The 13,677-nt window shown below is 38.6% G+C and overlaps 1 protein-coding gene across 3 annotated transcripts in view; it reads left to right on the forward strand.

Moving 5' to 3' along the window:
• KIAA0825 (KIAA0825 ortholog) overlaps positions 1 to 13,677 on the forward strand; it is a 322,760-nt gene that overhangs the window by 68,803 nt on the left and 240,280 nt on the right. For all 3 annotated transcript variants that reach the window (XM_029070144.2, XM_016226930.3, XM_001509052.5), the window contains exon 6: positions 1,504 to 1,578. In XM_029070144.2, the coding sequence (XP_028925977.1) occupies positions 1,504 to 1,578 (75 nt within the window). The remainder of the gene's footprint in view (positions 1 to 1,503; positions 1,579 to 13,677) is intronic.

A 13,677-nucleotide genomic window follows, 5' to 3' on the forward strand; every position in this document is an offset into this window, starting at 1 on the left:
AGATTAGCTATTTCCTTTTTTTTTTTAGAAGTCATTATCGAGCCCCATTTTAAGGGGTATACTAAGGAAAAATAGAATTTAAAAATGCAACTTTTTTGAGATAAAACAGTAAATCGTTCTCATACATTTGATATACAAAGCTGAAGTAGATTTAAAGTATGTTTATAAAGCATATATGAGCATAAATTAGTGTTGGAAAAATAACTGGAGGATTATTCCACTTTTGCTTCCTGTTATGCTCTACTGTATGCATTTCAATATTTTCTTGGTTTTTTGTTGTTGTTTTTTTAATCAATCTTGATCTGTTGCTGTTAGCTTGGGGTGGATTAATTCCCGGTGAGCTAGATGTACCAGTCAATCTCATTTTATAATTATGCCATTGTTGTTTTTTTCCTTCCTACATATACTCTCCTGCATTTCTCCCCTATTCACACCACATGGTTTACTAAAGAGTGTACTGGTATTTTGGACAATACAATGTTGAAAATGTTTTCATTCCTAGCAAATTATTTTTGTTTCTCACTTTTTTTGCACATAGGATGTTCTGCAGTTTTAGGTACCAATTTGATCAGGACTTTTTTTGTTGTTCTTAAGAAATGTATTGGAATGGTCCCTCTGTTATTGGAGGAGAAAACACTTAGATGAGGATAAGAGAGTGGAGGAGATAGACTTTCTACAATGCTTCCTTTCCCATCTCTCTCCAAACAGTTGTTCAGAGCTTTAAAACTTTGGTTTCTAGCACACTAAAATCTTCTGATATATTCAGGTCCCTTCTCTTCTCAGCCCCTCATTGCCATTCTTGGACCTAAGGATCTACGGTTTTGGGAACTTCTTCTTTGTAGGGGAAAAACAACACCTAGAATTTATTAATGTGAAAGAGAATATTTAAATTATGAAAGTAAATTAAGAATCTCATGTTTATCCCAACTTATAGTTAAAAAGGTTGATATCATTTTTACAAATGTTATTTTACCAAGTTTTATGAATAGTTACATCATATTAACTTCCAATTTGTTGGTCCATATAGCCATGGTTTTATTTACACTGAGGCGAAGATTAGTGATCAGAGTTCAATTATAAAGACTTACATTGCTTGTTACTTTTCAAAAGAGATATTGGATTATCTTTAAACTAAATTCCCCATCTCAAAATAAATGGGCGCTGTGTAATTGCTTCTTCATTCAGTAAAACCATATGTTGTTCTGTCATTATTTTAATATAGTCATTGTTTTCTGACTACTATTAATGCCCTTTGAAGTTAAAGTGAATGCAGACAGAAATGAGTTTACTTTTAAATGATTTGGAGAGGTTGTTTTATGTTTAAGAAATGTCCTACTAATATTTTCTAAATTTGAAAGCGAGACATGTTGTCAACGTAGTGAAACTTACTTAAATTTATCTCTTGGGATTTGGCTGGAGAAAATGGTATGGCAGAGAGATTTTGCCAATGTTCAACTCTGCACGGTCTCATGCACTTCCATACCTTATCTGTATTTCTCTCAGGATTCTTGTCAATCCTTTCGCAAAAATCCGGAGGACAGAAGAAAAGGCAGTCCCAAGATCAGAAGGAAGATAAAGGTAAGGAAAGGAAGAGAAGGTGGGGATACGTTGCAGGGACTAGCTATAATTTTTGTCTTCTTTTTCATTCCTCTTATTTGCCAAAGTGGAAGAAATTTAGAAGAAAGCACTGAACACCAGGTGGAAGGGACAGCTATTGAATCTTGAGGATGATTGGTTCCAAACCAGCAATCAATCAATGGTATTTATTGAGTGCTTACTTTGTGGAGGGCACCTTACTAAGCACTCGGAAGAGTACAACAAAAAGGAAACATTTTGGGGTGGAGCGGCTTATGGAATTCATTCTCACAGTAAACCGTGCAGGCAGAAAATGTACTTATACTCAAATGAATTTGGCTAAATTCAGTGATGAGGAACATAGTAGTATCTTAGGTCAAAATGGGAGCAATGTTATAAATTACGTCCTTAGCCGTAGGCTGGATGTTCAGGACAGCAACCATCGTATTGTTTCTTCGAGTGTTCTTTGGTGCAACTATCGGGCAGAGAATACTGACCAGTTGAACTTTTGTTTTGACCAGTATCAAGGGACTGGGGATTCACAGGGAAAAAGAAAAATACTGGATCCCCCACCCTCATTATTACCTGTGTGGATTTCTCTTTTTGCACAGCAAATAACAGACAAGCAAAAAAAGCACCTGAGGCTTTGCAAAATGTAATCACTGATGTAGTGTAGGTGCAGTCAACATTAAGTTACAGTAAATATAATTAGTAGAAAACAAAGATTGAAAAACAAACCCATATGCTTTTCTCAGGGATCATGTATTTTGAATATTTCAGTGACCAGTTTAGGGCATAGACCTCCTTAGATGCATGTTATGTAATATACATTTTCAAGTGTGATGGTACAACTAGTACATAGGTCAAGGGAGCAGGGGATACCGCTTGCCTGTGTTCTTTACTACTTTAGAAATTACTATTGCTGTATCGGTCATTTGCTGCTTTGCATTTTAAAATCTGCTAATTTAAAATGACTTAGTAGGGTACTGAATGACTTTCACTTTATTTAGCCTGGGAATTTCTTCATTAACCTTTTCCATTTAAAAGAATTATTAATGAAACTGATGGGACTTTTTCAAAACACTGTCACTAGATTTTGACAGTTATGAGCCCCCATTCTTTTGTCCAGGCAGTGTGCAGTGTTTCCCAAATCAGTGTTACAGAGTTTTTTTTTGGGGGGGGGGGGGGTTTGGCCTTACGTGTGACCTTCCCCTTACCCGTATTCCATTTCATTTGGTTTTTGAGAGACTATTTCTCTAATTCATCCCAGCCATTTAGACTTGTATTCATGTTCTGAATTAATAGCCGCCCTCCCCATTTAGTGTCTTCACCAAACTTAATGGGCAGTAAATATTTATATGCAGATTAATAATTGTTATATTACCTTAGAATTGCCTCATGTTTCACTGCTTATTATTACCATGTCCATATACAGCCTATTTTTAATTCTCCTTAGAATCACAGATCTACTTGACAGAAAATGGGCCTGCCAAAATTACTGCAGGCTTTTCTTTTGTATAAAGCAATTTTAGGAGTGTTGGCCAGATAAATTAAGCAGATCATTTTTTCTTTTTCTCCAGATGGAGTATTTTAAAAGTTATTTCATGAATCATATTTTGATTGCTTTGAATGTGGTTATTTAAAATCCATCTTGTACTCTGTCCAAAAAAAATGATTGGCAGTAATAGAAACCACTGGATATAAAGTAATTTGTGAATGGCTTCTTTTTGTTCACTTCTCAGCTTTGTTCATGAAATAAAAGTTGAATCATTTTAATGCATATTGCAGTTCAAAAGGGCTTCTTATATTATATCATAGAGAAAATAAAATTGCAACTGGTAAAATATCAGATTCTAGAAGAACAGAAAAGGGCATGAGATGTTTTCTCATTGTCTTCATTGTTCTTTTCTCATTTTTCTCTTTATTTTCATATTCCACATTTATTTTAATTTTGCAAAAACATTCAGCTCTCTATTATTATGACAACATTATCGCTTAATTCGGAATCATTTTTCCTTATTTATTTTCCACCTTAACATGTCCTTTGAATTATTCCACACAAAAACTTATCCTTCCATTAGTTCACAATTGATTTAGAAGAATTCAGTTAAATGATATTATTTGACTGTGCTATTTCAGTTTATCACGATCGATATCTGCTATCTGAACAATTTGGACTTCAGTTTTCAACATACTCCCCTAGGTGTGAAGCTGAAAGAAATCCATGTCAGCACCATAAGACAGACTAACTTTTTAGAGTCGCCAAAAACTGCCAACGGCTTCAGAGGTGTGAAATCTAGGATGCTACACAAAGGACATTCCTAGGGAGCATGATACTTTGTGACATGAAAACTTTACCTGCAAAAGAAATGCTGTTAAAAAAATACAGGGGAATTACTGGAGTCCACTGAGAAATCAAAACTGAGGCTTTGTCTAAAAGGACAAAAGTATAGAATGAGAAGACTAGGAGATCCAGAATAGAGCCCTCTAGAACCCTCACAGTTGAAGTCTGAGGGGAAGAAAAAGATCCAGCACAGAAGCCTGAGAAGTCAGAGAGATAGGATCCGAACCAGGAGAGTATCCTATCAGTGAATACAAATTTAGAGGGAATTTCCCAGAGGAGAGAGATCCATGGTGTCCGAGGCAATCAAGAGGTCATCTAGACTGTGACCCCATTGTTGGGCAGGGATTGTCTCTATCTGTTGCCGAATTGTACTTCCCAAGGGCTTAGTACAGTGCTCGACACACAGTAAGCACTCAATAAATACGATTGAATGAATGAAGAGGTCCAGGATGATTAGAACCAGAGTTAAGTCCATTTTAGACTGGGCCAAAAGGATGTCATTTGAAATCTTGCAAATTTTATCTAAAATATACCTCCATCAATTTCCTGGCTGTTTTTTTTCCCTCTGAATAAGACTGTTTGTTAATGACAAGACCAATGGTTAAACTGGACTTGTCAACTAAATTTCTCTCTCATCCACCCCATGTTTGTTTTTCTTTTCGTACATAGATAGAGATGACCACCTACTTAGGAAGTTTCCACAGTCTTATTAAAATGAACTTTGATATTTTTAGAGTATTATGTCTTTGCCACTTTGCCTGGAATAGGAGTTATAATAATTCTATTTCTAAATTAAATTTATTCACCAACTTTATATTAGTATCGAGGGTGACATTTGGGCTAGAATCAGAATACTCTCCAAAGTTTATTTGACAAAAGATAAATTTAATGGAATACAGATCAGAGGAAAGAAATTACAATAGCCAAATACTGCCAAGCTCCAGGTTTTCTCATTTTATAAAAAATAGGAAGATTTGACGGGATTTTGACAGAAGAAATCCAAACACTTGTGTTTGAAATGGGAAGAAATAATATCTAAACATTTTTTCTTTATGTTACTGTGAGCGACTGGCTCTGTAGAGTGCTTTTATTTATTTCATATCTTTGTGCATCTGATTTGTACCTGAAAATAATATAAATGAAAATAGGGTATAATATTAAAGAAAAAATAAGAGTATCTTCTATCCTAAGTTGTAGTTTACAGAATAAAAACTTTAAAAGTTATGTGATCGTAATACCTTTCATTCAAAACTATATCCAGTAGAAGTGACTTCATCTTGGAGCAAGGAAATACATGGCCACTTTTTAAGCTAAAAGCAGAGAAACAAAATAAAGATAAGTTCGTGAAATGTCAGTTGAATTCAAATCATTTCTAAATTGGTAGTCCCTGAATATGTCTGCTGCAAGGGGCTTTTTTTTTTCCGATCAGTTATTGATATTCTAAGTATAAAGGAAGAAACTAGAATGTCACTGCTCTTTCCTTCATGTTTGTAATAAATATGTTTCTTGTTTTGAATACAATTTCATTTGTTTTGATTCTCTGGTAAATCATTAATTTGTTAAAAATAACTGTAGGCTAAACTATTTCACCCTTGCTATATATACAATTTACCACTTTTTATACTGTATGAGCTATATGTTGGTGCCTAACTGAGGCTTCAGTAGAGCTTTTTGGCTTCTGCATAAATATTCTAAAGTATATAGTGTAAATAAAGAAACGGATGGCATTTCAGAAGACAGAAAAGAGCATATGATTTAAATTTATCGGGTTTTTTGCTTCCAAATAGCTACAATTAGTAAACACTGATGTATTTTCAATTATCATCTCCCTGCTTCCTCTGCACACCTGGGTGTCCTTCCTAAGGGTACAAAGAATATTTCAATCACCATGTCCCCTAATTATTACAATCTCATTTTAAGAATAGAAAATGAAAATGATTTACTCTTCATTTCTGATTTCTCTGGAGAGGTCAGAGGTCAGTTTGAGATTTATTCTGCCGAAGGCTTAGTAATAAAAAAAAAAAAGTGGGGAAAGTTTAGAGGGACTGAAGAATGAAAAATGCTCCCATTCTTCAAAAACTAAAAGGAAACAAAAATCTAAGAAACCAGAACCACAAGTTCAGAGCAGAAGGATTTAGAGAACTTATTGTTTTAAGGAGTGGTGTTGAAATAACATTGGCTTTCTTCCCAAAATTACTTATCCCAAGTTTAAGATGCCTTTCATTAAGTATCCTTAGCTGCCCAGGCCTGGGTGATCTAGACTAGAGGCGAGGACAAAAGCAGTCAATTAGGAGGTAGAAGACCTAAATTTTATTTCTGTCTTTGCCTCTCATTGATCCAGCCTTCATTTAATCTGACTACTCTGTAGAACTGTCATATGTCAACAGAACTGAATAGTAATAGTAATAATAATAATTGTGAGGCTAGTTATTCAGGTCTGGGGCTTGGATTGCTTCAAAAAGAAGTGCCACGTTCTTGATTATCAAATGGTTTGAATTTGCACACTGGTATGCTAAGTGGTAATGTCTTAAGCTGTTGTCTCAAAATACCCGTGGTTTAAATTTAGTTCTCACCTTTAAAAAATTAAACAAACTGAGCAATAGGAGATTTGGGGATGTTCTCCATGAAGTACGCCATCATATAGAGTTGTCCTTTATTGAAGATCCCATTCAGGTGAAATTCAGTTACGCGTGCACTTGTGGCTGAGTAGACCAATGCAAAGACCCACAGTCCTACCTACTTCCTAGAACGCAATGGAAATGAGTGTTTTATTGTGTTATTTTGTTTGTGGTACCTCTGTTTTTATGTTTATGCCATCTCACAATTTTTTTTGAAGTTTCTGGTCAGATAAAGCCACTCTTTTATTGATTGCATTTTGGTCTGTCTATAATTGTCTTCTGTTGACAGATGAGTTTCAGTATTGTCTGAGACTTTGTTTGGGTACACAATAGGTTGGGGGCTTGTTAATCTATGACTCCCACGGCAAATGATAGGTTTCCGGGAACCATTTTTGTTCAGATTCTTCCAAATAAAACATTGGTTTACGGTCTGCTCCTCCCACTCCTTCCTCTGTTGGTTCTCACAGGCAGGATCTGAATGGTGGAAAAATCGGCTTATTTTGTCTCCCATGCCAATATCGAAAAAACCAGGCGTGTGTCTCAGCCTAGTCAGTCTAGCTGCAGCTTGTTCTAAACTGGATCTTGGTCCATCCCCAGCCCTGCATAGTTTGAAAGGAGGAGACGAGTGGGTTTGGAGCCCAGGCGGGTCTCTGTGGGAGGAGAAGTGAATTCCCTGGGAAATTCAGGGTGCACCACTGTGAACACCTAATTGCCCACCCTCGACCTGTGTATTATCCCCAACCCAGACCCAAGGTTCAGCCCCGTCTCCAGCTGTAGGAGTAGGGAGAGGGAGAGTAGCAGGTCTGGAGCCCTGAGCCGGGAGGCCCAATGGAGGAGAGAAATGAATTTCCCAGGAAAAAGCAGGGGACGCCGCTCTGAACACCCACCTGTCTTCTCCCAACCTGGCTGCGGAGGGAGTTTCACTCTGCCTCCTCCCTCCGCCCTATCCCCTCTTTGCTAGCAATGCCAAAACTGAACCTTAGTACATTTAAGGGTATAGTTGCTGTGACAAGCCAGCTTGAAAATGGTCAATCTTTGAGACATTCACCAAACAGAAGGATACGCCCCGTGGTTTACTAGAAAGAACCTGGGCCTGGGCATCGGGGTCGTGGGCTCTAATCTCGGCTCCGCCACTTGTAAGCTATGTAACTTTGGGCAAGTCACTTTAGCTTCTCTGAGCCTCAGCTACCTCATCTATAAAATGGGAATGAAGCCTGTGAGCCCCACGTGGAACAACCTCATTACCTTGTATCTACCCCAGCGCTTAGAACAGTGCTTGGGACATAGTAAGTGCAAATACCATCATAATTTGATTAGACTGTGATGAGCCCATCATTGGGCAGGGACTGTCTCTATCTGTTGCCGAATTGTACATTCCAAGCTCTTAGTACAGTGCTCTGCTCATTGTAAGCACTCAATAAATACTACTGAATGAATCTCTGTCCATAAAGTCAGTTTGGTTCCCTAGTTCCCTTTATTTTCCTCCAGCCTTAAAGTATCTCCTCTTCCCGTTTTTAAGTTAGCCAATTTCAGCTTACCGTATCGAGGCTGTGAGTGTTCTAATGTCATCTATTCCCCTCACGTGGCCTAGAAAAGTTGGATGGGTTGAGCGAGCCATTAGTGCTAGGGGACTGACCTCATTCTAGTACTCTGGAGGAGTTATTATTATTAAGATTATTATTACTAATATGGTTCTTGTTAAGCACTTACTGTGTGCCAAGTACCGTTCTAAGTGCTGGGGGAGATACAAGTTAATTAGGTTCATCCCACATGGGGCGCAAACTTTTAACCCCATTTTACAGATGAGGTCACTGAGGCCCAGGGAAGTTGAGTGACTTGACCAAGGTCACACAGCAGACATGTGGTGGAGCGAGGATTAAAACTCGAGTCCTCCTGACACCCAGGCCTTTGCTCTATCCACTAAGCCACGCTGCTTCTGCCCCTGAGGAAGAGAAGATTGTGAGCCCCGGGATGCTGACAGGGAAGTACAGAGGGGCTTGGCAGGGAAGAGGAGGGGAAATAATAGATTCGGAGAAACGCGGTTTAAACTGGATTTGTTTTCACTTCTTTCCTGGTAAGAAATTATTAAAACTCCCTTCTGCGTTACCCGGATTTGCTTCCTTTATTCATCCCTCCTCTGAGCCCCTCAGCACTAACCTACATATCTGTAATTTATTTTTTATATTACTGTCTATCTCCCCCTCTAGACTGTAAGCTCATTGCGTGCAGGGAATGTATCCGTTTTAATGTACTCTCTCTCGAGTACATAGTAAAGTGCTCTGCACACAGTAAGTGTTCAGTAAAAATGAAGCAGCGTGACTTAGTGGAAAGAGCATGGGCTTGGGAGTCAGAGGTGGTGGGTACTAACCCTGGCTCTGCCGCTGTGTGACTTGGGGTAAGTCACATAACTTCTCTGTGCTTCAGTGACCTCATCTGTAAAATGGGGATTAAGACTGGGAGCAACTCGTGAGACAACCTGATAACCTTGTATCTATCCCAGCGCTTAGAATAGTGCTTGGCACATAGTAAACGCTTAACAAATACCGACATTATAATTATCTGGGACAACCTGATAACCTTGTATCTCCTCCCTCAGAGCTTAGAACAGTGCTTGGCACATAGTAATCTATTAACAAATACCACCATTGTTATTATTTGGGTCAACCTGATAATCTTGTATCTACCCCAGCACTTAGAACAGTGCTTGGCATATAGTAAGCACTTAATAAATGCCACCACTATCATTATTATTGTTAATAAATGCAATTGAATGATTAATTGATCTCAGATTGTACTGTCTGCCTGTGTTAGGGGATGGAGGGTAAAGTCCCGGTGTCAGAGAGCCCTAGGGAACCGCCGTCCAGGGAAAGAGCTCTGTCCACCGGCTTCCAATCCCACTGGAGGATGGTGTGCTAGTACCTGTGACCGCTACGTCTTGGAGGCAGTGCCTGGGCTTCAGCAGGAGAGTGGTGACAGCAATAGGGGTGAACGGATTTGGGGAGCAGGGAGTAGGACACCCCCAAAATCTCAATGAGAACATCTGGAGAAGTCAAGGGCTCGAGGACCCAGGTGAGGCTGACCAGGCTCGGGGATCTCCTGAAGTGACTCCAGGGGCACTTTAAGGGCTGCAAACCCTTGGTAATGTCCCTTGAGTCAGGCCAATAGCATTCTCTCTCCGACAGTGTCCGGGGAAGGGATTAATATAAGATTTCTTTCATAGTCTCTTCATATGCTGTTATTACAAACTGCCTGGAAATGTTATGCTAATTTTGTAGAAATGCAAGAAGTGTAAGCCACCTTTTCGTGAGCCCATTGTTGGGTAGGGATAGTCTCTGTTCCTGAATTGTACTTTCCAAGCGCTCAGTACGGTGCTCTGCACACAGGAAGCGCTCAATAAATACGGCCGAATGAATGAATGAGGATGCATTTTCAGTGTACTTTGAATGACTTTTTTTCTAAAGTCATTTTCATTCATGGCCCTAATAAGTAAGTTCACAATTACGGGTCCATCCCATTTATTTTGCCAAGCCTGGACCCTCAAGATAATTTTAAGTATTCAGCAATCCGAGGCTCTTAAAAATTTGCCAGCTAACGTCTAATGTAATATCAGCATGAATGTGAAAAATCTTTATTTTACTTCCTGGGCCAACTGATACTGGGAAGATTTGATTAAGGGTTTATGTTTTGTGATTCTAAAGAGACTTTATATGGTCTTTATTGAGGGTATGTGGTTGGCGATATCTTTTTCTCTTCGACAGGACAGGCTTCTGATTAAACATATGCAAATTCAAACAGGCTTTCTATGTTTATGATAAATTGTAATCCTTTGCTCCAATGGGTCCCTTTGACGTATAACCGGTAAAGACATACAGAATTAATGATTACCCTTATGAAAGACATCCCCCCAGTCTGATGAGCGACAATAAAATTTCTTAATATTTTGGACAATTTCTAAAAGCGGATTAGCCAAAAAGAAAACAAACAGATCAAAAAAACCCCCCAAAAACCCCACATAAGCATGGGGAAAGTCACACTGTGGAAACAAATGCGTTTTTCTGTCTTTTCATCAAAATTTGATGGTGGCCCAAGGTTTCAGTGGAACTAAAGAGAACTGAAAAATGGACCTGTATTTAAAAACACTAAGTAACCCGGTAAGGTTTGCATCCTTGTGGCTTCCTCTGCCTCCCGATTGTTCTTTATGGTTCTGTCATTTTCAATCAACAGAGAATACATGTGATCAGTATATCTGATAAACTTGTCAATGCCTTTTTAGAGCAGGATTCCCTAACCTATTCAATTCGCCCCCCCACCCCCCTTCATCATTTCAAGTGTAATCTTGATAAGACAGAGATATGTCACCGGCAGCTGTGTATAGCCAGTTCAGTCTACAACTAATTTGTGCAGGAAAAAATTAAATCAGGAGGTAAATTATTTCATGATTGCTCATTCCCAACAGAGTTGGGCATCATTCTGAAGAAAATATCAAATAATTGGTTTCAGGCCGTGTCAGACACAGGCAATTCCCTTCACTAATGGCTGTGTGAGGTAGCCCTGGGCCTCAAGGGTCAGCGAAGCCCTGGAAATAGCTTAGTGCCAGGCCCAGCAATAGAGAGACAGAGCACATAGGAAATGAAGTGGCAATAAGTGCAATCCATAGGGGAAATGTGCTTCACTTGGAGTTTAATATATCGGCTCAGAATCTGGCAGTAAGCCACGCAACAATTGTTTACCTTTTTGTCAGCATCTGCATCTGTTCTGTTTTGTAAACAGCACTTAACTCTCAGTCGGTAAACGCTGGAATCAATAACAACTGTTAAGGGATTTCCTTTCTTTTTTTCATATTCTATAACAAATGCACACTACAAACAATGTTTGCCTTAGATTAACAAGGAACAGACATTAACAGGGTCAAAGGGATTTGGTGGGGAACATTTTATAGCTTCTTGGGCTTGCAGTAATTATATCTGTGTGATTTGAATGTATTTTGTAACCTATCCAAATTAAACTGTTAAAAAAAAAAGCTAGCATGCCGTAATGAAGATGATTTTTTATAATTATCTTAAGTACTGTGTATAGAAAACTGCTGGCACTGTTTGTAATAATTTAGTTCTGTGTAATATTGTGTATTACAGCTGCTATGCAGAAATATTAAGTTGCCTTTTGCAGTTTTAGGAAATTAGTGATTAGATCCAGCAGTACTAATTATTTTAAACATACAGTTATAAAAAAAAATTACACACCACAGTGCAACATAAAAGAGAGGAGAACTGTGACTAGTGTCTATAAAACCAAATATGTCATTTCTAAATGCAAGTGAAAGAATAATACAGTTTTTATCCTTGTTCCGTTCAAGAGATAGGGTGCAGATGAATGCTGTCATAAATGCAAGATTGTTATAATAGTTATGGCATCACTTAAAAGTTAATATCACTGAGAGCGGAGGAACACATTACTGTTAATGGGATTTATGCTTGGAAGTCCCGATGCAACGCTTTGAAAATTTGCCCCTTAAAATCTCCCTATACACAGTAGTTAAGCTCAGTTGCTTTGGCTTTATTAAACTACTTCATTTCTGATTTAGCCAAGTGTTATTTTTGTTTGAAATAGTTTGAATATTTGTACATATAAATTATATTTTACCTTTTTCAAGGACTTCTTTTTCATAATCTGATAGTAATATATTGGGACCTTTTCAAGGGTGTGCCATAATCTGTAACTTAGATTTTTAGGCTTTCGGGAATACCTAGCCTCGGCCTTGTCATATTTTATATAATTGTTTGGCAGGGACTGTTTGTTTTTTGAGAAACATTCTGGTACTGTTTATTTTTAAATTGTTTTGGACCCATTTTTTTAAAATATATTTTTCCCATTTGTCCAATATCGCCTCTTTAACACTGATTTTAATCCCAAATATCAATTTGGGATCTTGAATGGTCACATTTTCTTGATGGGATTTCTGCGAGAATAAGTTGGTTCATTGGGGCCTTGTGACCTTGACAATGTCAATTTTGTTCCATGTACTTAATGACTCCATCCTTGGGTATTTGCAGTGTTAACAATGTCAGGAGGTGATAGTAAAAAAAAAAAAAAAAAGGTTCTGCAGATATTCTCAATTCAGTGAGATAGCATCAAGGTTCTAATTTATTTATATTACCTTGATTTTCTAATTAGGAATGATCAAAATCACCTGCGTAATCTAAATATCAAATCTAAGCTTAAAATTTTTTTGATGGGCATCTATCTGCCTGCAAAACATCTAGATGATTGAGGCCTACACTTCATCTACCAGTAAAAACCTGCAGATATTTAACACCAAAACATTGTTTCTAGGATTAAGTTATCATCTGCTGGAATTGCAGGTGTCTACAGAATTTGTAATTGCTTCCAGATGTGTAAACTGTCAAGTCCAAAATTTAGAAATGAAAGGAAGAGTTATTGAAAAAATTGAAACTATCTGGAATTATCACCCTGAAATCTCCTCTGCTCTTCTCCAGTCCCTCCCTCCTCCTTCCCCTTCTTCAAGTCTCCCATCCTTCCCAGCAGTATCTCACAGAGGAGATCTCCTGCCTTTTCTCAAAATCCATACCCTCCACCTGAGCATCCAACCCCATCCCTTTGCACCTTATTATCAAAACATTTGCTTCCTCCTTCCTTCCCTCCCTGACTGCCATCTTCAACTGTTCACTCGCCAGTGGCTCTTCCATACTGCTGTCAAACATGCTCGTGTCACCCCCTATTCTGAAAAAAACCCTCCCTTAACTCCATGGCTCCCTCCATTTATCTCCCCATCTCCCTCTTACTATTCCTCTCCAAACTCCTTGAGGGAATTATCCTGTTGTCTCGAGTTCCGCTCTTCCAATTCTCTCCTTGACCCCCTCCTGTCTTCTGTCCCCTTCCTTCACTTCAGAGAAGCTGCCCTCTCCAAGATCACAAATGATCTCCTTGCAAATCCAATAGCCTCTACTTCATCCTAATCCTCCTCGACCTCTCAGCTGCCTTCGATACAGTCGTCCTAATCCTCCTCGACCTCCCAGATGCCTTCGAAACAGTCATCCTAATCCTCCTCGACCTCTCAGCTGCCTTCGACACTGTCAACCACCCCCTTCTCCTAGAAACATTATCCAACCTCAGCTTCACTGA

This window comes from Ornithorhynchus anatinus, chromosome 1 (genome assembly GCF_004115215.2).
Source record: "Ornithorhynchus anatinus isolate Pmale09 chromosome 1, mOrnAna1.pri.v4, whole genome shotgun sequence".
Classification (NCBI taxonomy): domain Eukaryota; kingdom Metazoa; phylum Chordata; class Mammalia; order Monotremata; family Ornithorhynchidae; genus Ornithorhynchus; species Ornithorhynchus anatinus.